The sequence below is a fragment of the Polypterus senegalus genome, chromosome 6, assembly GCF_016835505.1.
Source record: "Polypterus senegalus isolate Bchr_013 chromosome 6, ASM1683550v1, whole genome shotgun sequence".
NCBI classification, from domain to species: Eukaryota; Metazoa; Chordata; class Cladistia; order Polypteriformes; family Polypteridae; genus Polypterus; species Polypterus senegalus.
In genome coordinates this window covers 172,314,176-172,339,322 of record NC_053159.1, presented here as the reverse complement: position 1 = coordinate 172,339,322, position 25,147 = coordinate 172,314,176, and the positions used below count along the sequence as shown (strand labels likewise).

The following is a 25,147-nucleotide window of genomic DNA, read 5'->3' as shown; positions in this document are numbered from 1 at the left end:
TTGTGTTTTGTAATTTAAAGTAGAGTAGTATTGATTCAAAGTCATTTTACTAACATATTTAAATTTTTTGTCTGCAAAATAAGCAGAAAAGTATACATTTTTGCTGATGTTTGCATTAACTGACATTCTTAAGTGCAAGTTCTGACCTGTATACAAAATTAATTTATGAATGTTGGCCGCAATAGAACTTGTTCATAACCCTGTATATGCAATATGTATTTGCAAGTGTTTGTGTCAGGGCTGTCAAATTAGCCAAAAAATAAGGTTTAAATATTGAAATTACAAACAAGTAAATATTTGAAACTTTTCAGACTTAGGTTAATGATTCTGGGTATTATACATGGGGTGGGCAGTACACCAGTAAGTCTGAGACACCAGTAAAAATTGGCCAACCAGTACAAATTTTTATCATTTTTAATGAGGGTTAGAAATGTCCTTCTGACAAGGCAGAGCATATGCTGGCTCCACTTTTGAGAAGAAAGTCCATCCAGGCCTCCATTTGCAGTAGCTAAATTTGAATATATACAAGCAATTATGTAGCATATGGCTCTACATGTGCTAAAATTGATAGTGTTTATTTCAGTGATTGAATGTATACAAACGGGTGTGTATTGTAGAAAATGAATGCTGTAATAATAATCATGGACAACAGAATCAGATAACAGTAAAGCTCAGACTACTTTTGTTAAAATTTGTATTTTGAGTTATTTTTGAAGGTCATGCAGAAAGACAGTTTCCCTTTGGGGGTTAATACAGTGTACCAAGTATTGTAGCAGTTCAACTTGTGAGAGAAGAGGCAAGTGAGTCCCCGCAATGGGGAGAGCAAAGCCATGTGCACTGAAGGAGCTTAAAAGAAAGTGCAATGAACAGTGCAGCAGGTTGTACGATCCAACTTGGACTTGGCAAAGGAGAGAAGGCATCGTGTTTGGCACAAAGGCTTGTAAGGACAGTGATTCCTTCTTGCAGAGTTTTCCAAGCCTAACAGTCGAGTTGAGCAGGGTCCTTCCAAGTACTATTAAACAGTTGTGTCTTTGTGTCAGTCCTTCCTCCAGTTTACCTTAGATTGTTTCATTATATTTCACAAGCTTTATTACATGATGAAACATCATTACATTTTTTTTCTTGTGAAAAGCTAAAGCTAAATCTAGCTAAAACCAGTTCAGAGATGCAAAAAATTAAGAAAATAAGTTTTACTAATGCCGTTTACTCTGTGCTACCAAAAGAAAATAAATCTGTGGTGTGATTTATTGCTTGCATACAGATACCTTCCACAGTCTGTGATAATGAGATAGCCCTTCATTATCCATTAAGCAATATAAGCATATGCTTAGAGCACCAAAAAGAAAGCAAGCTGCACAGAATTTTTACAAATGTAGGATAAAACTTTAAATAAAGTTAAAAGTATGTATGTAGAAGGTTCTTCAAGATTCGAAAGCCGTGGAAGGAAAGTGGTTTTTTTTTGTAAGTAGTGAGTGGAGGTAGGACTGGCTATTATATAATCTTCTGACCGGAACAGGATTTATGATTTAGGCAAGGAACTGGAAATGACCTCATGATTCCTCAGGTTTCAGAGCTTCTGGTCTGTAGATGAAAAAGAAGCCCCAAACAACTGTGCTCCCTCTTGACCCAGGTTGGAATTACAATTATTACACTAGCCCTAAGAATGTTTCCTATTCATGTGTGTTACACAACCCCTGCCCCACCTAGATCAGTTAGGTTGGGCAACTTGAACTGGTAGGTTGTGCAAACGAGGTAAGGTTTTGGCGTTTGCGTGTTGGGGACTATGATGATGCTGGAAGTTGAATTTATAAGGAGAAATGAATTTAAAATGAGAAAATTCTGTAGAAGCTTGGGGGGCTTCCCAGTATGCAAAGAGGACTAAAGGGAGGAGCTGATCCCAGTCTCTTTCGTCTTCAGCAGCCACTTTCCATAACATCTTACTTTAGAGTCTGAATAAACCACTCCACTGAGCCATCAGTTTGACAATGATATACTAAAGTTTGTAAATGTTTGATTTTAAGTAGGTTGGTAACCTCCCTGAACATATCTGAGGTAAAGGGCGTTCCCTAGCCCCTGTGGACCTCCCCACAAGTTCCCGCACAATGTATTTTGATTTAACCTGCCTCAATGGGATGACCTCAGAATATTGTGTGCCATAATCTACAAAGGCCAGAATATATTTATTTTCTCAAGTGAAGGATTTGAGTGGCTTGATGATGTCAATCATGATCCAATAGAAAGTTGTCTATTAAAGACAAGGAGATAAAATTAGTATGGCCATCTGAGGAATCTGAAGAAGCTGACACCCCAGACAGGAAATACATAATTTTTGGACCTCCTCATTGACCCTGGGCCAATAGTGTAAAACTCTGTACTGGGCTTTGCCAGTTCTGCTAGGAATACAGACATCTAGCTGCACCAAATACCAAATACCCTCTTACATTTCTAAGTGGCTAAGCAGTAGTTTGTACCTATCTCAGCCTTTCCTTTTTTTGATAACAAAGGTGTAAATAAGAGTTGAACTGACATCTTTGCAGAGGCCACTTTTAACCAAAGATGCCAAATAGCTGCTCAAGTTCAAACAAAGAGCTATAATTTGAGAAATGATGACTGTGATGGACAAAATAATACACCTATGGGAAGGCACTGATTTTGTAACTAGAAATGACTTTAATCCATTCACGAAAGATCACACATGCCTTAAAACTGGGAATACTCCTCGGTGCTCTCTCAAGGCAATTCTGAGAAAATTCCCAGACACTCTGCTCTCACACTTTCCAAAATGAACTCTTTTTCCCTCTAAATTCACTCTCTGAAACCAAAAGTCGATGAGCTGCTCCCTCCCTTGGTAGCTAAATGCTGACAATTTCTTTTTTTTGTGGACTAGAAAGCTGAGACCCTTCTAACAAGCCAAACTGTGCCAGCAGTCTGAAAAGACTGAGAAGCAGATATTAGTTCAAAAAGGAAACTTCAGCATGTAAACTCTTCTGCCAGAAAGAGTAATGGTTTCTCCCTATGAAATTGCAGACAACACAGCAAAGAGTTTCAGTACACCTGAATAAAGGACCATGTCGTAAAGATTGTGAACGGCACCCGGGCACAGACAGGCGGACATGTTGTTGTCAAACCACCACACGTTTATTACAGAGAATATTTACAATAATTATGGTCACAAAGACCCCCAAATAACGGTCACAAAGACCCAGTTCAGTGCACAAACCCCAAAATCACACAAAGTCCTGGCCACAATGCCTTTCTTCGGGCCGCCTCCACTCTCCACTGCTTCGTCCTCCTTCCACCCGACTCCAGCCCCGAATGAATGGAGACGGCCCCTTTTATAGACGACCCGGATGAGCACCTGGTGTTCCGGCATTCCTTCCTGACCACGCCCCAGCGTGGCGGAAGTGTCGGCTGTCCTCCGGCTGCTCTCGGGCATCCTCCAAAGTCTTCCCCAGCACTTCCTGGTGTGGCGGGAGTGCTGGGGAAACAAGTCCCAAGGCATTGGGCGCCTCCTGGCGGTGACCACGGGCTCCTACAGGGAAGGGCTTCCATGCCCTTGACCCGTGGCCCCCAAAGCAACCCGGAAGGCAAACCCCACGTGGTCCAGGCAGGGCTCTGACCCTCTTCCGGTCCCTCCTGGCGTCCCGGCCGGGTCATGGCCCCTGGCATCCCTGACAAGATATAGACTGCGTTCCAATGCAAGAAGAATCCTCCACCTGAACACAGAGCAGCAGCAACTCCACACAACATTTAACATCTTTATAAAGTTGGTATTGTAAAACTATCTGTGCCAAGATAATTTAGAACTCTAAATAGCTAGTGAACAGCCAGATTCTTCTATGTTCCATGTAAAAGATGGGTTTCAGAGGTTTAGCTAACAGAAAGTCTAGTGTAGGAGTCACTGTCAAATGACTGGAGATGAGAGACCGATAAACTCCAGTATTTTATATTTTATTTAATGTAACAAACAGTTCATAACAATAAATTAACAAACATGCTGTAGGTAAACCAATAAGGTGGAAAGCAAAACTCCCGGGAACAGGAAACAACTTCCATTCGAGAGTGTGACCTTATTATACTTTCTTACATTCCATGTTTTTCAGTCTTGTGTGCCGTTTTATGTGGAAATATGTATGCAGTTATCATTTCTATAATCCTTGTGTTTATAAATATATTGTATTATTCTGTTTCTTAAAACAAGTGTGCTTCAGTTACTTTGATTTAAGTCTAACTGCTGGAAACTGTATCCTACAGCAAAGAAAGTTAAGAAAAATAAAATACTCCATTTGTACCAAATCAAATTATTTAACTACCAGAAGATGGATAATCATTTAACCAAGTTAAACCCTTCCCATTCCTACATTAGAAACAGAGTTTAATTCTCTTCAGTGTTTTATTGGTTCCTAAATGGGCACTTAAGAGGTAAGAGCGTGATCGCTTGCTTACCTCCTGCTGGAAGGCATGTGAGGCTATTAGCAGCTTCCTGACCTCACCCTCCTCTTCAGTCACACAATAAAGCAAATCATTCTATTTAACAAAACAGTAGCCCCTGTGGCAAACAATTAGAAGTCCTTTGACCTTCTATAGCGACAATTGTATTCCTTATAAATTTGCAAGAGTCTTTTGGGCCTATATGGGAGCACTCCGAGTCGGGGAATTCCCATCTACAGCCATGCCTCTGTTTTCAGCAGGTAAAAATTGAGTTTTTTGAGCTTTGGTACCCATCCGGTCCTGCCTGTGGGTAATCAGTTAGGATGGACTGCTGCATCCATTTTCTGGGTCCTCCCCCAAGTATGCAATTATGCAGCTTGCAGACTCATACCAGAGGGTTTCCCCATGGATACAGGTAAGATTTGTCTTTTCTTGGGTCCATTATTGCATCCAAACATAATGGAGAGTAACAATAGACATGTTACTTCGAAATTGTTTAATGCAATAACCTTATTACCATTTCTAACCACTGTACTTGTGCACAGAAGGGTTAGAGGGTTAGCGACATTCATAATAAAGTACATCTGATCTCTAGTCAGTTGGCTTGTCGAGCTGAGGGTAGTGAGGTGTGTTGCATACTGGTTCTCCATATTTGTAGCAACTAATGGGAACCGGAGACATTTCTCTCAATTGAGAAATCTTTTGATTTTGGTGTGGCTGGTTGGTTTGAGGGGGGCATTTCTTTTTTTTTTTTTCTCTTCGGGCTTTATTGGGTGGGTTTATATGAGAATAGCCTCTAGAGTCATTAGATTAAATCAATAGAGATTTTTATCAACCCATCCATCCATCCATTATTCAACCTGCTATATCCTAACTACAGGGTCACAGGGGTCTGCTAGAGCCAATCCCAGCCAACACAGGGCGAAAGGCAGGAAACAAATCCTGGGCAGGGCACCATCCCACTTTTCAAGTCAATTATAGTCTTTGAATCTACACATTGAAAATAAATTTTCAGAAACCTATTTATTATATCATGGTAACAATTTTTGGCTATACCATCCACCCCTAACTTAGAGTATACTCAGTTTTTCTGTATACTTCTTTCAGTTGTTCATTTAACTTTTACACAAAAGAATATATGGTCATTAGTTAAATGCCACAGTCTAATGAACTTTGTTCAAACCCCCATTTAAATTTTGGAGAACTTTATTCTATATGTTCATTACAGATTCATATAACTATCTTTTATATAAGCGTCTACGCGTGGAAGTATGTGTGTCTGTCTGTCTGGCCCAGAAGTGCGAGGCTGCAGCATGACACTCAAAGAAAGCGACTCTGTCACCAAAGTGAAACCGCTGACAAAAGAGAAACTCACTTAGCCACTAATACACAAGCAAGGCGAGCACATCAGCAAAACAACACCTCTGGGGAGTGAGAAACTCGCTTAGCTGTTGATAGACAACAGAGGCGAGCATGTCGGCAGAAGTAAACTGCCAAGGAAAGAGAACCTCGCGTTTGAATGATTGAAGTGACATGGTTTTTCGGAGCCCAGGCTTTTTACAACGTGGGCTTACACAGATAGTATATATATATACACTCACCTAAAGGATTATTAGGAACACCTGTTCAATTTCTCATTAATGCAACTATCTAATCAAACAATCACATGGCAGTTGCTTCAATGCATTTAGGGGTGTGGTCCTGGTCAAGACAATCTCCTGAACTGCAAACTGAATGTCAGAATGGGAAAGAAAGGTGATTTAAGCAATTTTGAGCGTGGCATGGTTGTTGGTGCCAGACGGGCCAGTCTGAGTATTTCACAATCTGCTCAGTTACTGGGATTTTCACGCACAACCATTTCTAGGGTTTACAAAGAATGGTGTGAAAAGGGAAAAACATCCAGTATGCGGCAGTCCTGTGGGCGAAAATGCCTTGTTGATGCTAGAGGTCAGAGGAGAATGGGCCGACTGATTCAAGCTGATAGAAGAGCAACTTTGACTGAAATAACCACTGGTTACAACCGAGGTATGCAGCAAAGCATTTGTGAAGCCACAACACGCACAACCTTGAGGCGGATGGGCTACAACAGCAGAAGACCCCACCGGGTACCACTCATCTCCACTACAAATAGGAAAAAGAGGCTACAATTTGCACAAGCTCATCAAAATTGGACAGTTGAAGACTGGAAAAATGTTGCCTGGTCTGATGAGTCTCGATTTCTGTTGAGACATTCAAATGGTAGAGTCAGAATTTGGCGTAAACAGAATGAGAACATGGATCCATCATGCCTTGTTACCACTGTGCAGGCTGGTGGTGGTGGTGTAATGGTGTGGGGGATGTTTTCTTGGCACACTTTAGGCCCCTTAGTGCCAATTGGGCATCGTTTAAATGCCACGGGCTACCTGAGCATTGTTTCTGACCATGTCTATCCCTTCATGACCACCATGTACCCATCCTCTGATGGCTACTTCCAGCAGGATAATGCACCATGTCACAAAGCTCGAATCATTTCAAATTGGTTTCTTGAACATGACAATGAGTTCACTGTACTTAAATGGCCCCCACAGTCACCAGATCTCAACCCAATAGAGCATCTTTGGGATGTGGTGGAACGGGAGCTTCGTGCCCTGGATGTGCATCCCACAAATCTCCATCAACTGCAAGATGCTATCCTATCAATATGGGCCAACATTTCTAAAGAATGCTTTCAGCACCTTGTTGAATCAATGCCACATAGAATTAAGGCAGTTCTGAAGGCGAAAGGGGGTCAAACACCGTATTAGTATGGTGTTCCTAATAATCCTTTAGGTCAGTGTATGTATGTGTGTGTGTGTATATATATATATATATATATATATATATAAAAATTTACTAAAGGCATACAAGACAGAGAGCCATGCCTGCCAACTCACAGATCCCCGCCCGCCAACTCTAAGACCATGAGATACGCTCAACAGAGCCCCGCCCACCAACTCTAACTGAGGGCAAGCAAGATAGAGAGCCCCGCCCGCCAACTCTAACGTAAGGGCAAGCAAGACAGATAGCCATGCCCCCCAACTCACAGAGCCCCTCCCACCAACTCTAAAACCATAGGATATGCACGACAGAGCCCTGCCCGCCATCTCTAATCCTACTTCCGTGTCCATCGCCGCTCTTGATCAAACAGCAATAATTAGCAAACAAACAAAGATAACTGGCAGTAACAGTGCAAAATTCACAATTGGTATGCCAGTTTGAAAAGATAAGTTTTGAATGTAGTTTTAAAATGTGTTATTGAATCGAACTGATGTATATGAGAGAGAAGAGAATTCCCGAGTTGAGGTGCACTATGAGAGACGCTCGAGCTTCCATAGCACAGAGTTTGATGTGTGGTACAGAAAGTCGAGCTGCAGATGAGAATCGGAGTGAGCGAGATGAGTGTCAGTCTGTAGGAGATCAGTGAGGCTGTGGAGAGCTTTAAATGTTAAGAGTGGTATTTAGTATTGTATTCTGTAGTTAACAGGGTGTAGTATGTTCAGTGGATTTAGAACAGCAGGTTATTATCCTGGCAGCAGAATCTATACTAATAAAAGGCAAAGCCCTCACTCACTCACTCACTCACTCACTGACTCACTCACTGACTCATCACTAATTCTCCAACTTCCCGTGTGGGTGGAAGGCTGAAATTTGGCAGGTTCATTCCTTACAGCTTCCTTACAAAAGTTGGGCAGGTTTTATATCGAATGGTCATAACTGGAAGCAGTTTTTCTCCATTTACTGTAATGGAGATGAGCTTCAACGCCGTGGGGGCGGAGTTTCGTGTGACATCATCACGCCTCCCACGTAATCACGCAGTACATAGAAAACCAGGAAAACCTCAAAAAAGCGCTCAAGAAAACATGCATTATATAATTGAGAAGGCAGCAAAACAATAAGAAGCGAGCGAGTGACATATACAACCATATTCATGAGTTCTGCTACTTCGGAAACAAAGCACGATGTAAACCTACACTTTAAATTAAGTTCATAGACAGGCTGCCACTGGCGTTTGTAATTTAGTGCCTGCCCATATAAGGCCGTCCGTCAGCGGCAATCCAATAGCAAACTGCCACGGGTAAATATTCACGGGTGAAGGACTGTGCTTATGGAGAGGAAGATGAGATGGTCAGGGTGGTGTTTGACACAAACTCAGTGAAACTGCGAGAGAAAGTTTTAAGTGCCAGGACTAAGGTAACATTAAATAAAGCTATGGACATAGCACGAGATGGCACCAGCACAGCTGGGAACCTTCGATGCAAGTACACGAGCGGCTCACGTGAACTGGCGCAGTGCACAGATAAAAGCAACAGTTCCAAAGGCTGAACAAAACCGAATTACACAATTGAAAAGGCAGCAAAAATATGAAGCGTCTGATAAGCATATTCATAAATCCAGCTACTGCGGAAACAAAGCACACGGTGGAAAAAGTCAATGTCCCGCTAAAGGAAGACAGTGTAAAAAACCCGTGCATGCAGTGTGTCAGGTCTCAGATAAAGAAGAAGGCGAGCTGTTTATTGATGCAGTAAGAAGCGAATCGATGAATGAAACCTGTCATCTTTACAGCGATTGACAAACACGGAATGTAACTTGAACACAACACATCCTACAAATACGAACCTGATTGAAAGAAATAATGATAATCAAATCCTTGATGACAGCAACACTCAGTAACACTCACAAAACAAATACTGTATATTGACAGTCATGTTACGTTATTTTTAAAATGTTCCCTTTTCTTTTTCTACCTTTTTTAACACACTACTTCTCCGCTGCGATCGGGGGTATATATTTGTATGTATATATATATATATCCCGCTCTACATACTCGAATAATGGATACTTTATTCGCCATCAATGATTGTTTTGGTAAAGCCATACTCAGTGTATTCATTAGATGAGCGGTAAAAAGTAAGAGCGAGGGAGGATGACTCATTGAGGCATGCAGGCTGTAGTGCGTCAACTCTATCTGAATTGCGCGATCACATTTGAAAAACATATCTTTTCAAGTTCTATTTAGTCCATATGTGTCAAACTCAAGGGCAGCGGGCCACATCCGGCCGGCGTAATTATATCCGGCCCGAGATCATTTTATATACTGTATTATTGTTATTAATGGCCCGGGTATATGAAGCGCTGGTAACACAATAAACTACAGATCCCATAATGCAGCGCTTCAGCTGCCTTGCATCAGGGTAACCTGAATGCAATTCAGAAGATACAGAAAACAGCATAATTAAATAAGAATCTGACACTTCAGCGGACGTTTTAACCCGTGCACAATCACAAAGTGATTTCAAGTGAAGCTGCTTTTATGGGAGACACAAATGCACCAGTTCACCTTGCCCCACTTTCCCTGTTGCCAAGTACTGTTAAACCAAGTCGTCACTACGGTGTTCCCAAATCGCACTTTGCTGATAAACTGGCGCACTGCGCACTGAGTTTGCGGCGCTTTGGTGACTTTGATGAACAAAAAGTCCGTCTACATGCGGCTCGAACCTTGTGCATGTTTGGTAGCACATATCTGTGTGAGAAGCTCTTCTCAGTGATAAAGACTAACAAAACAGCACACAGGAGTCGCCTCACTGATGAGCACCTGCAATCCATCCTGAGAATCTCCACAACACAGAACCTCACAGCAAACAGAAACGAACCTGTGGCCAAAAAGATGCCAGGCGTCCAGCTCTAAAATGACATATGAGCAAAGACAACTGAATGATTTGATTTGTTATTGCGTAAGAGCGGAGTCAACCGTTTTAACAAACAGCGTATTGCACTGATCTGAAATAGCTGTGTGTGTATATATGTAGATATGTATGTATATGTATATATATGTTTATATATGTGTGTGTGTATATATGTAGATATATATGTATGTATATATGTGTATATGTATAGATATGTATATATATATGTTTATGTGTGTGTGTGTGTGTAAATATATATATATATATGACAACAACACTCATCACTCACAACAGTGACAAAACAATTACATTGACAATCAGGTTACGTTATTTTCAAAATGTTTCCTTTTCTTTTCATTGCTTCTTTAACACACTACTTCTCCGCTGGCCTTGGTATTTTGCTAGTTTTAAATAAATTGTAAGCGATGGATACGTTTTTGTGGGATGATAGATAGAATACCATTACAGTAATCTATACGTGAGGTGACTCGGGCATTAACCAATACTTTAGTACTGTGTTGCGCAAGAACAGGACCAAGTCTAGGAATGTTTCGGAGATGGAAGAAAGCAGTCCGAGAAATGTTACTTATACGGGAGGAATTATTTAATAATAATAATAATAATAATAATAATAATAATTATTTATTTAATAATTGCCATTATTAGTATATAAATGGATATAGATAATTGCATGTAAATGATTCGCCAAAATCTGTTGTATGTAAATGATACTGTTTAAAACGTTATTGTTTTTTCATCAGAAAACCCGGTTTCCACGTCTACCTGTTTTAGGTTAAATGGCACTTTTACCACTCGCAATAGGGCGGACGCGCTGAGTTATTGTGTCGACTGGGCAACACAGTGAATGCGCCGCTATTTATATATGTCTATGTTTTTCGTAGCCTGCTACAGTAAGATACTCTCTCGACCATTGGCATTGGTTTCGCTCCTTGCTATTTTTGTTATACTGCAACGGTGGTTTCCTAAGCCTTTGTTATACTGAATTCCTTTCTCACCATTTTCCATTCCTATTCTTACACCGCCGTATGCTACGGCGGGCTTCGGCTAGTATAAAATAATTTTCCTCTTGAAGAGTTTGTGTCTTTTAAGCAGGACTATATAATATGCTATAAAATAATAATAATAAAAAAGTTTGATATTTGTTTTATTTTGTTATTTTGTTCTTGATTTTGTAAGTGGAAATGTGAGTCTAGAAGTGATGATGGAAACATGAAAAAAGGGGAGGAAAAGGGTTGCCTAACATAAAACAACATTTTAAAACAAAGTTAAAACATACTTCATAATGTATATATGTGTATTAGTAACATCATCATAAAGTACTGCGAAAGGAACAAGCTTCACTCTTGGTTTAGATGAGAGAATGCTGAGCCTTTTTATTGAAAAAAAAATAAGAACAGCAACATTGGGATTCCCACACTATGAACACACAAATTGCATTTTATAAATGTCATAGGATGCTTTTTATAATACAGCCCAAGTGGGTCCACAACATGTACTCTACATGCATACACCTCTCAGGCAAAACAGAAATTTTACACTTTATCAATTGAATTACAAAACATATTCCATTTCAATAAAAGGGAGGGTTTGTATACAAGCTTACAGGGTGTGTGTTTGCAGTGGACAGTTGAATGACCTGATCCATTAAGCCTGATAACACTATGGCTTGTCCAGGCAGCTAAATTGAAGAGTCTGAAGATAACCACAAAATGTATCCAAACTGATACCATAGACTGTGGACAGGCTACCTGCCTCAAGTTTGTTCTTCTTCATTATTGTAACTAATGCATAGTATTTTGTCAGTTTATTTATACAGTATCTTTGCATGTGTATAGATGTTTAAACTGCATGTTGCCACCTCTCAAAAAAGAGAGATTCTGCCTCACTTAGCCACATGTTTGGGATTAACTTACTCTGAAGACCATATCGCATAAGATGTTTACTTATCTGTCGGGCAGTTTTGAAACCATTATTGTGTTGTAGTTTTTATTTTAAATGGATGGCATTTGCCATCATTACCTACCAATCTACATTCAAGAGCAGCATGGTGCTACAGTGATAGTGCTGTTGATAGTTCAGTGATAGTGCTAGTGATAATGCCTCGCAGTAGGGAGACCAGGGTTTGCTTCCGTGGCGTTTGCATGTTCTCCTGATGTCAACATGGGATTCCTTTGGGTGCTAGGATTTCCTCCCACAGTCTAAAGACCTGGAGATTAGGTGGCTTGGGTGGTGTATCTCCAAATTGTGTTCAAATGAATCCTGTTTGCTTTCATTATCCTTGAGCAATTGAGCTGTGTCTAGATCTTGATAGGAGTCCACCTATGGGAAATTGTTTAGAACGGCACACACCTGTGTATATGAGGTCCCATAATTCGCAATTTGTGTCAGGACAGAATCCAAGCCTTTAAATCTAAGGAACTGTCATAACTCTGAAATCAAATTGTCGAGGCATAGATCAGGGCAAGGGTGTAATACTATTTCTAAAGCTTTGAGTGTTTCTTGGAGCACAGTGGCCTTAATTGTGACATGGAAGAAATTTGGAAACAGGCAAGAAGAGCCTTGGCTAAGGAATGACCAAGAACCCAATAATTGCTCTAGCAGAGCTTCAAAAGTCCTGCTGAGACGGGATAACCTGTAAGAAGGATGGTAATCTCAGCAGGACTCAGGCATTTAAAGGACCCAGAGCGCATGAGGAAAAAGATTCTCTGGTCTGATTAGGCAAAAGTTCAAATCTTTGGATAGAACTCCAAACTCTGTCTGGTGAATACCAGGCATTGCTCATCACTTGCCTAATGCCATCCCAATGTTGAAGCAGGGTGGTGTCAGCATCATAATGTGGGCATACTTCTCAGTGGCAGAGACAGAGAGAATTGGTCAGAACTGAGTGATGGTTGAATGCCACCAAATTCAAAGAGGATGTTGAGGTAAACCTCCTCCAGTGTGCATGCAACCTCAGACTGCATAGATTGCTAAATTTTCTACACGACAGTGACTCTTATCATACAGCCAATGCTGGCGTGGTTTCCGGACAAGCCTCTTGACTGTCCTTGGGTGGCACAAGCAAAGCACAGACTTAAACCCATAGAACATGTGTAGAGAGACCTGAAGGTGTCAGTTTTTAAATGCTTCACATCCAGTCAGAGTTGAGAGGATCTTCAGGGAAGAATGGGATGAACTGCCCAAATGCAGTTGTGCAAAACTTGTAGAGACTTACCAAGAATACTTGAATCCATAATTGCTACCAAATGGGCTTCTACAAAGTACTGAATTAAAAGTCAGAATATGTTTATGAATGAAAGATTTCAGTTTTTGATTTTAATTATATTTGCAAACATTTCTGTAAACAATTTTTCACTTTGTCATTAGGGGTTTTGAGTATAGATTGATTGACAAAAATGGCACAATTATCTATTTAAATTTAAATCTACAACAAAGTGTAAGGAAAGTGAAGGATTCTAACATCTTTCTACATTCTCTTTATACTTGTGTAATTGTGTTCCCTTTACAAGGAGTTGGTGGGTGCCTGTGAAAATTAGTATTTCTATATTATAGCTGTAATGTTCAGGTAATGCAACACTGCATTTTCAAGCCCTCTTAATGCAATATAGGGTTGTGATGTAAATGTATGGATAGCTTAATGATAGTTTATCTGCATTGACTTCCATGGCAGTTAATATTTGTAACTGAAATATTGATAGGGCTAACTATTCAGATACTGATTTTGTTTGTTAAATTTGCCATGTTAAGAAATTACTTATTTGTTACTAAAATGTTTGACATATGCATTAATTGCCATTCTTTCATGCAGGAAGTGGAGCAACAGCTGTTGTTCAAGCAGCCCTTTGCAAACCCAGGCAGGAACGAGTTGCAATAAAAAGAATTAATTTAGAAAAATGTCAGACAAGTATGGATGAACTCTTGGTGAGTTGAATTATGCACTTTTACTTTATATGCTTGCTGTCTTCTTCTGCATCAATGTCTTAGCAACTCTCCTTTTTTATTTTTCATATGGTCATCGATGAATTTGAAAAGCTTTCAATAAAAGGACATAGTTGGACATTACCAAAAATACTATCACATGATTTTGCTGGAGGTACTTTGTTCTCAATGACACAGAATCAGACTGGCTTTATTCCAAATAAAGATAGAATATATTTTTCATTTGCTTTCTTTTTAGCAATGTTGTGTATTTATTGATATTACTACTACATGAAATACACCATGCAAAATGAATGTTGATTGAAATTCCATATTTATAGTCAACACATTAATGCATGTATGAAAACTGTAATCTTCTGTTAATCTTTACTGGTAGCCATAAATCGCATAAATAACCTTATGTTATGCAGAATCCGAAATTTGGAGGTGGAGTCTAACATGCAGAATTAAACATTATAAATAGCATCGCTGCCAGACACAAGAGGGCCACATCAGTTTATTGAAATATAATGAATACTGCGCCTTTAGCCGTGTAAATGTACATGGCACTTGTGCTGACTTCTCTTCACGCAACATTGATCAATGTTTTTTTCATGTGTGTTGTATGTAAAAGATTTTAGCCTAAGCAGGGACCCACCAGTATAAGTTTATATTATATCAAAATTTAAATTGCAGGGTATTTTTTTAAAATCCAAATTTTGAAAGGAAAAAATGAATACTGTCGAAAATTTATATAAACATTACCAGTTAAAAAGTTTTTGAACCCTGTTTGTAAAATACCCCTTTTTCCTAATATTTATTAAACAGATTTGGAAGAGACAGTGAGGGTAGCTAACCAGTTGTGTCTGACTAGAAATCTTTTAAAATTGTACATTATATGTAATTCATTCATTCAGTGTAATAATAAAATAGTGAGTTTCAGTTTTTTTGTGTAAATATTCTAGGTGAGTGCTTCCCAAACTCAGTCCTGGGGACCCACTGTGGCTGCAGGTTTCTGCTCAAACCAGCTTCTGGTTTTAATTGGACTCCTAGGCTAATTAAGTGAAGTGTTATTTCCCAAGTTCTGTGTTTTGGGAACAATGTAGAAATTAGAAAACTAAGTTTGGTTTTATATATATAAGGGTGATAAGTTGAGAAATTTGGAGGACAAAGGCATGTCACACCTACTTCATCTCCAGGATGTGATTTCACAACTCCTAACCGGAAAGGATTTCACCTCTGCTAGGAGTAAGGATTGTACAGGTGTCATCACCACAGGACTGGATCAGGATACTCATTTGAGCCAAGCTAAACATCTTGGCACAAACTTTGAAAATAGGGGAAACTCTGGGGACTTGGGGAAAGGATGCCTCCCTTATATCACTTCAGATCAAGTGGTAAGACTTACTGATGTTGTTGCTTTTCTGCCTCGCAGGGAGTTGAAAATCCATGGTGGCCAAATCTATGATGGAGGTTCTGAAATTTTGTACAGTAACCTTTGCAAACAAATAGATGTAGGGCTACATGAGGGATTTACTGAGTCTGAAATTGTTAAGTCTGTACTAAAAGTAGTTAAACCAGGTATCTTCAAAAATTTTCTCATGAGTAGAGATGATATCACATTAGAAGAACTCAAACGATTTCTTAGGCTACACATTAGGGGAAAAAAGCAGCACAGAACTGTTTCAGGAACTAGCAATACGAAGCAACAAGATAGGGAAGCACCTGAAGAATTTGTATATAGAATAATGAATCTTCGACAACGTGTGCTGCTCGCATCAGTACAGCATGGAGCTGAATTCAGCTATGACAGAAAATTAGTGCAGGGCACATTTCTTCATACCCTTTATCAAGGGTTGAATGAAAAAAATAACATCAGACAAGACCTAAAACCAATTCTCACTGACCCAAAGGTGACTGTAATACTAGAGCAGATAACTAGATCAACCAGAGAAGAAGAGAGAGAATAAAGTGACTCAACCCACTGAGTAAACATAGGTCAGTCACTGTAAATTCAGTAGAGGCAAAAGACGATACACAGGCTGTTCAGACTAAAGGGAGTCAACGACAACAACAACATTTATTTATATAGCACATTTTCATACAAGCAGTAGCTCAAAGTGCTTTACATAATAAAGAATAGAAAAATAAAAGACAATAAGAAAACAAAATAAATCCACATTAATTAACATCGAATAAGAGTAAGGTTCAATGGCCAGGGGGGACAGAAAAACAAAAACTCAGGCGGCTGGAGAAAAAATAAAATCTGTAGGGATTCCAGACCATGAGACTGCCTAGTCCCCTCTGGGCATTCTACCTAACATAAATGAAACAGTCCTCTTTGGATTTAGGGTTCTCACGGAAGGGCTTGATGAAGATGGTCACGTAGACTTCTGCCTTTTAATCCATCCATCATTGTTGGAGCATCATGAAGCTTTGAGTAGGTGGAGTTGGCGCAGGCCACCACCACAAAGAAACCGGAAAAAGAAACAGAAAAGAGAGTAGGGGTCAGTACGGATTTTAGAGCCACCATGAATAGTTATTATGATGAATTGAACATATAGAGTATCAGGATTAAGTTAAATTGAAGTTATAGAAAGGCCATGTTAAAGTAATATGTTTTCAGCAGTGTTTTTAACTGCTCTACTGTATCAGCCTGGCGAATTCCTATTGGCAGGCTATTCCAGATTTTAGTCAGGCAAATGATAGGATGCAAGTGGACAGTGCAGCTAGTAAGCAGTTAACAGCTGAAGTGTTTGAACTAGCAAAGAAATATGAAACGCTTGTGAAAGTTAACGATAATGATAATCTGACAGCTACCCGTGCACCTCAAGCTCAAAGTACAACTATTGAGCAGCTAACAGCTCAAGTATCTGTGCTAGAAAGAAATTTTGAAAAGATTGTGAAGCAATTAATAGCTCGAGTGTCAGAAGTAGCAGAAAATTTTGAAAACATTGTGAAATATACTCATACCAATAGTTGGAGAGCCATTCGTGCACTTCCATAACTGGACTCTCAGGTGTCAAGTCTTAATCCCAAACAAAGATGCAGAGGATGTGTCCAGCAGGGAAAAGAATTGTGCCCCCACTTTTTCCACTATGGTCAGATGGGACACAGCAGTTGGCTGTACCAAGAGGTGGGAATCGGGAAACAGGAGTAACAGGTCCTCTCAGACAGAGGAACCCACAACGCGGCACACCTGTCTAAAGACTGTCAATGACTTACCTATTGAAAGAGACACTAAATCGAACACAGTGAAAAGGAAAATGCAGAGACCAGCAAGAACATATAGTGTGACACCAGACTCAGTGTCTGATCACTCCGATGAGGAAGCTGAAACCTTATATGGCCCCCGCCACTTGCCACGCTTTCCTGTGCATGTCAGATCTGAGGTCACAGAACCTGAGTCACACTCCAGGCTCAGAGCCAAGGCCTGAGAGTTCTACCCTGAACCACCTGAACCACGACAACCTGACAGAAATCTTTCGCAGGAACATCAAAGGAACAAGGACTGGAAATGGAGACCAGTATTGCTGCACCCCAGATGGGGAACATTGATGAAGCAGTGGAACCCACAAATGGTCAAGAAGACCTAGCAACAGAACACCAGAGTCACAGAGAAGGGGACACTTTAAGAAGATCGGCTCGCACAGTCAGACCCAGAAAAGTATTCACATACCACAGACTGGGGCAGCCATCATACCAGTCTTGGAATCCTGGTGTCCATGCAGTTATACAGAATCCTATGTATCTGTTACCAAGCCACACAACAGTGTATCCAGCATACCCAGGATTTGATTATTACCTAAGACCATTGGTTGAGATGCAATAGACACTGAATCAAAGGCCGAGCCTTTACAGCAAAATGTCAGGAGACATCTAAAAAAAAAAAGTAGGGGAGAGTGTAATGGTCTAGAATTCGGTATTCTAAAGAAAATGACATTTCTGTGTGTTGCTGTGTTAGTGTAATTTAAGTATCTCGTCCACATACAATGTGGTGATAACAGAACTGTCTGCTTGCTTTGAAAATTAACGAATTCTGGGGACATTTGTTTCTAATCAAGTACTTTTTGATAGCTGGCCACAATGCCATTGTTGAACCAAAGTAAAAGTGTTTACACCATTTGTTCTAGAGGAGGAAATTGGCTTGCACCATTGTTTCACTGATTGCCATGTTGATCTATGCAGAAACTGAAGTGTATATATATATATATATATATATATATATATATATATATATATATATATATATATATATATATATATATATATATATATATATATATATATATATATATATATATATATATATATATATATATATTTATTTCTGGTAAAAAGAGAATAAAGTAGAACAGAGAAGTATGGTCTGAGACTCGGGCTGCTGCCTGTTTCTTTTATGCTTTTCACCATATCTCTGTGGCTACACTCTAGCAACAGTGGCTTGTACCTGGCACAGGTTCCTCTAGGCCTGAGGCCAGTAACAATTGTCCAAGGTTCAATCCCCAAGAAGGGGGTGCAGTGAGTGCGTATGCCTGATGAGTCCAGAATTAGGGCGAAACACGTGTTGCGTACTCTTTGCATTATTTGACAGTAAACTATTCAACCATTCTGTGATCTGCTTCTCGCAACTGAAAGATGCCACCGTGGCGGATGTTTGCCGACTTGCAGACCAAACACAACCGTTACCTGGTAGGCAATCACCCATACAATCAGATTGTGATTCAGACTACGAATGCCATGAATAAAAAAAAAAAATATATATGTATATGTATATGTATATATATATATGTATATGTATATGTATATACATCTATACATATATATGTATATATATATGTATATACATATATATAAGTGTGTGTGTGTATATATATATATATATATATATATATATATATATATATATATATATATAATGTACCAAGCATTTATATGGGAATAATGTATTTTTTTTTTCTTTTTGGCAATTTTTTCATTCTACTTTTCCAGTGGTTGTAATTGTTTAATGAATCAATTTTTTACTAATTAGTGGGTTTGACACTAAAGTAGTGCAGCCTTTGGTTATTCTGTGTTGTTTGCTTGTGTGTCTGCTCTTCTCATTTTTAATTGTCATTAATAAGATTCAACAAAGGGGAAAAACTGCACAGAGAAAGGTCAAAATATAATGAAATCAACAAAAGAGAGTTAAGTTAAGCATTTAAATCTATAGCAAAAGCAGAAATATTTCTAAATGTCTTATAAATGTAAAAATCATGCTGTTGTGCTTTTCTGAATGTAGAATAAGAGAAAAAAATGCCAGCTAATTAAATGAGGTCAGTGTTGTCACTGATTATGAATCTTGTTGGAACAAAAACCTGCAGCCACAAGGGGTTCCCAGGACCGAGTTTGGGAAGCACTGTCCTAGGTGTTATAATTGCCAAGGCACCATGCAATTTTTATAATACTTCAGTAACAAGATATATGTATGTTATATGTATATAATATATGTTACATATATTTTTTTTAATTTACAAATACAAATTCAATATCAAACAGCAAATTTGCTACAAGTTAACAATGTAAGCTGTGAAACAGAAAATTCACTGCATTTCAGTATAAATGGGTGATTTATATAGCACATTTTCATACAAAAAGTAGCTCAAAGTGCTTTACATAATGAAGAAAAGAAAAATAAAAGACAAAATAAGAAATTAAAATAAGACAACATTAGTTAACATAGAAAAGGAGTAAGGTCCAATGGCCAGGGTGGACAGAAAAAACAGAAAAAAAACTCCAGACTGCTGTGACTACATGAAGGCAATGACACCATTTTAAACCTTATATACTAAATATTACAGGCAACTGATTACAGATTTTTGCAACTAATACAAATTCCAGTAAATAGAGGCTTTGATTTATGGTGACCAGTATTTTTGGCCAATAAATAGCCCCTTCCCCTGGTTTAGAAAAAAAAAAAAAAAAAAACTCTTATAAACATATTCAAATAAATGTTTCATAACAAAATGTGCCTACGATTTGGATTATTTTAATTATGTACAGTGGTGGTTGGCTGGGGAGTGTGCCCAGTTGCGACGCCTGGATGGACCAGGAGAGGGACTGTGCCTCCCCCGGATCACGAGAGGGCAGCCGCCCAGGTTTGTTTGGGGGCCTCGGCAATTGAGCATGGAAGTTCAACCTTTTAGGGGCCTGTGGCCACCACCAGGGGGCGCCTGGACGAGTAAGGAACCCTGGACGTCTAGCACTTCTGCCACACTTGGAAGTTCTGGCAGAAGAAATATCAGGGACACCTGGAGTGCCCCAGGGTACTGATGTGGCACTTTGCCACACCAGGAAGTGCCGCAGGAAGCTTGTCAGGAGGCACCTGGAGTACATCCGGGTGAGAATAAAAGGGGCTGCCTCCCTCCAGTCATTAGCCGGAGTCGGGAGGAAGAGGACAAAGCTTGGGAAGGAAGACGGAGGTGGCGGACCATTAGAAGGCCCGGGAAAGAAGGGTGATTGGTGCAGGGTCACTGTGTGTTGTGCAGGACTTTGGACTTGTAAATAGTGTAAATAAAAGTGTGCGTTGGACTTATTGGTGTCTGCCTGTCTGTGTCCGGGCTGAACTTCCACAGTACAAAGAAGTGTCAATCAATTTTGTTATCAGAAAAGTAAATATCCATAAAGTAAATAACAGAGTATATTTATAAATCAATATTAATCTGAATTAAGTGATATCAGTATAATTAAACGTAAATGTTTTGCTGTTTGCAAAACAATAAAAAAAAAAAAAATAAGAAAACTCGATTATTGTAATGAGCAACTAATATGAGTAACATGGTCAAACTAACACTCCCATTCCAGTAAAAGGAAAAGTTATAATGCAGGAAGCACAGCTTCTGTATGCTTTTATGCCATGGAGAGAGTTCTTTTTCCTCATAAATATTTCCCTTAACACTGAGCACCTGCTTCCTGGGCACTAATGATACTGGACAAGCCAAATATTCTTTTGACTGAACAAAGAGTTATTTATATTTAAAGTGGTTTCAGTTGAGGCTCCACTAACTAAAAATGTTGCCTGATTTCCTATGTATTACAGGTCCTTGCAGAGAGTGCTGTAGTTCTTAAATGATGCCATCAGCTTAATTTTGGCTTTGTCTTACTCCAGACACAATATACTGCAGTACTTTTGTATTTTGCATGTGTCTTGCACATCACTTCCATAATTGGCATTTTTATAATTTTTAATTTGTTAGTTTGCATTATCAATTATTTATATATATATATATATATATATATATATAGCAAAATACCTGCGATTGGCAGCGGAGAAGTAAAAAGAAAAGGAAACATTTTAATAATAACGTAACATGATTGACAATGTAATTGTTTTGTCATTGTCATGAGTGTTGCTGGCATATATATATATATATATATATATATATATATATATATATATATATATATATATATATATATATATATATATATATATATATATATATATATATATATACACACACATCTATACACATACATATATACAGTTATATATATATACATATACACACATACATATATACATACACATACACACATATATACATACTGTATATACAACATATACATATCTACATATATACTGTATATACACATATATATACAAATCTACATATATATATCTACATATATATATATTAGGGGTGGGACTCGATTAAAAAAATTAATCCAATTAATTAGAGGCTGTGTAAGAATTAATCTTGATTAATCGTATGTAATCACACGTAAATTTGCCCCAAATCGCAAATGTTTTTTTTTTTAATTTAAAACGGTTTTAGTGGGCTTACAGAATCAAATAATAGACATGGACATGAATATTGTAAACTGAAGCTGTTTTAATTTCTGAAAAAAAGCTTTTAAACTGCATTTGAATTCAAAACAGAAACAAAAATATCATCCCTGGTTAAAATTGGGCAGACTTAAAAATAAAGTGGTAGTTTAAGTACTTTAAGTACATTTTCAGAATAGTATTGTCTTTAAATAATAATAACCAAAATTTCAACATAAAGTGCAGTTTTCTTCTTAAAAAATAAGTCAGAAACATAAAAGGTAATTTGACCAGCTTACTCTTTAAACTCTGAGTAACATTAGCCAAAATTATTTTGTACATTAGGCTAAAACAGTGTGATCATTGAACATTTTGTAATTAGATGTATTTAGAATTACTAACGGTCACGGAAGTCCAATGATCCCCAGTAAGAGCCACAAAGTCCGCTTTCTGTAATGCATCTAATTTTGCTTGCTTTTCAGTGTGCACAAAACCATGCTTTTATCAAGGCTTCGCGGGTAGTCGAAATGATCAGTCGTAGGAACGCGCTTTATTCCGACTCTAACATTTTTGTAGCTGTGATGTGTGCATCAGTGTAATGGATGTACCAGGAAATCATGCATTGACAAAAGTTCCGTTTGCTTGGAATTGAAAGTGTGATTAAATCGTTATTTTTAACGCGTTATGGAGTACATGCATCGAAGCTTCTCAGCTGTGCTTGTGCTAAGAAAGGGAAAATTTTAAAAATAACGTAACATGATTCTGCGTTAACCTAATATTTTTTCATACGTCCCAAACCAAGGAGATCGAAGGTAAAATGAATCAGGTAGCTGCATACATAGTCAGTACACCCTCTCGAATCGAACCTCGAATGTCGGCGTTAGAGGCTTAAGACTCTACAATTAGCCACAGCGTGTGGCTTGTCTATGCTAAAGTATGTATTGTAGATCGGGTATATATATACATTTATATATATATACCCGTGTACCAGTGGAGAAGTAGAAGTTATGAAAAGAAAAGGGAACATTTTAAAAATAACGTAACATGATTGTCAATATACAGTAATTGTTTTGTGAGTGTTATTGAATGTTGCTGTCATCAAGGATTTGATTATCATTATTTCTTTCAATCAGGCTCGTATTTGTAGGATGTGTTCAAGTTACATTCCGTGTTTGTCAATCGTTGTAAAGATAAGAGGTTTCATTCATCGATTAGTTCCTTACTGCATCAATAAACAGCTCGTCTTCCTCTTTATCTGTGATGTGACAAACTGCATGCACGTTTTTTTACGCTGTCTTCCTTTAGCAGGACATTCACTTTTTCCACCATGTGCTTTGTTTCCGCAGTAGCTGCACTTATGAATATGATTGTATGTATAAGACGCTTCATATTTTTTTGCTGCCTTCTCAATTGTGTAATTCGGTTTTTGTTCAGCACTCTTTGGAACTGTTGCTTTTTGTCTGCGCATTGCGTCAGTTCACGTGAGCCGCTTGGTGTTCTTGCATCGAAGGTTCCCAGCTGTACTGGTGCCATCTCGTAATGTCAGCTAAGACCCGGCACTTAAAAGTTTCTCTCGCAGTTTCAATGAGTTTGTGCCAAACACCACCCTGACCATCTCATCTTCCTCTGCATAAGCACAGTCCTTCAACCGTGAACATTTACCGGCAGTGTTTGTATTGGATTGCCGCTGATGGACGGCCTTATATGGGCAGGCACTAAATTACAAACGCTAGTGGCAGCCTGTCTATGAACTTAATTTAATATAAACTTACGGTTCACGCCGTGCTTTGTTTCCGCAGTAGCTGTACTTATGAATATGCTTGTATGCATCATTTGCTTCATAATGTTTTTCTGCCTTCTCAATTGTGAAATGGCGTTTTGTGCTCATCGCTGTTTGGAGTTCTTCCTTGTTCTCTACGTACTTACGTAGGAGGCGTGATGATGTCACACGAAACTCCGCCCCGCCATCTCCAACTCAAGACTCCATTACATTATATGGGGAAAAATAGCTTCCAGTTATGACCCTTATGCGTAGAATTTCGAAATGAAACCTGCCCAACTTTTGTAAGTAAGCTGTAAGGAATAAGCCTGCCAAATTTCAGCCTTCTACCTACACGGGAAGTTGGAGAATTAGTGATGAGTCAGTGAGTGAGTCAGTGAGTGAGTGAGTGAGGGCTTTGCCTTTTATTAGTATAGATAATCAAGCATACAAAGGCATGTTAAGTAGACATACATGTAGTAACACTTAGAACTTTCAACATATGTTTGAATATCTTCAAATATGTATTTATTTTCAATATTTGAGTATTCAAGCTCTAATTTTTGTACAATTTGATAGTCACAAACAATCTCATTATAGTAGGGTCTTTATTTATTGTTAGAGAGACGCATTGTGTAATGCTTCACAGGTTCTAAAATAGTTCTTAACAAACATGAGTTCAGGGTAGAAATGACAAAAATGGAGGAGCTTCCAGTTTTCAATCCTTCCAGCAGGATCAGGATCCAGATGGACGAATACCGGATGTGAAGTCAGAAGTGTTATAGCCGTCAATCGTACGGTGTGCAGGGGTAAAAGCTTTTGGATACAGCTCCAACCCTTGGAGCAGCGTTAGAATTACAATCACTAGAGCCCTTCAGCAGTCTCTTATAAATACGTGCATGACTACAACAGAAATTCTGGTACTGTTATATTCCTAGTGCTGAAATTTTTTCTGTACAAAATTCTTTTGTATTCCCTGTGCAATGATTCCAAATGTAGGAAAACCATGCCTCTTCTCTTCATCTTTGAGTACATTAGTTAATGCACCCTATTGGTATAAATCAGCATTTAAGAATCCCTTTTACCTGGAAGGAGACAATCCTAGTTTTTAGTGTGCTGGAGTGCTTGATTTGAAGGCTTACAAATTGCATATTTCATACCAAGGTAATCCTTCTCTGATTTATTGTGAAAACTAAAATAAAGTAAGTTGTAACTTAAATGTTGACATAGCATTTAGCATTGAAATTTCTGCAGCAATGCTTAAATTATCACTATGTCATCTGTGGGATATAATGTGTTTTGTTATGGGGGAATGTAATAGACGGACATAACAATGCAAATTGCATATTGACATTGAAAATTCAGTACTAGGCCTTTAGAGTAATTTATAGCTTTTCTCATTTACCTCTCTCTTTCCAAGTGTGTTAATCTTTTTAGTTAGCCAATAAATCATGTCATTTTGCTTGACTTCTCACTACTCTCTTTCCTGATATTCTTAAAACTAAATTT

The 25,147-nt window shown here is 38.6% G+C and overlaps 1 protein-coding gene across 2 annotated transcripts in view; it reads left to right on the top strand.

Annotated features, from left to right (window-relative positions):
* stk39 (serine threonine kinase 39) overlaps positions 1-25,147 on the top strand; it is a 161,048-nt gene that overhangs the window by 12,479 nt on the left and 123,422 nt on the right. For both annotated transcript variants that reach the window (XM_039757539.1, XM_039757540.1), the window contains exon 2: positions 13,963-14,075. In XM_039757539.1, coding sequence (XP_039613473.1) covers positions 13,963-14,075 — 113 coding nt within the window. The remainder of the gene's footprint in view (positions 1-13,962; positions 14,076-25,147) is intronic.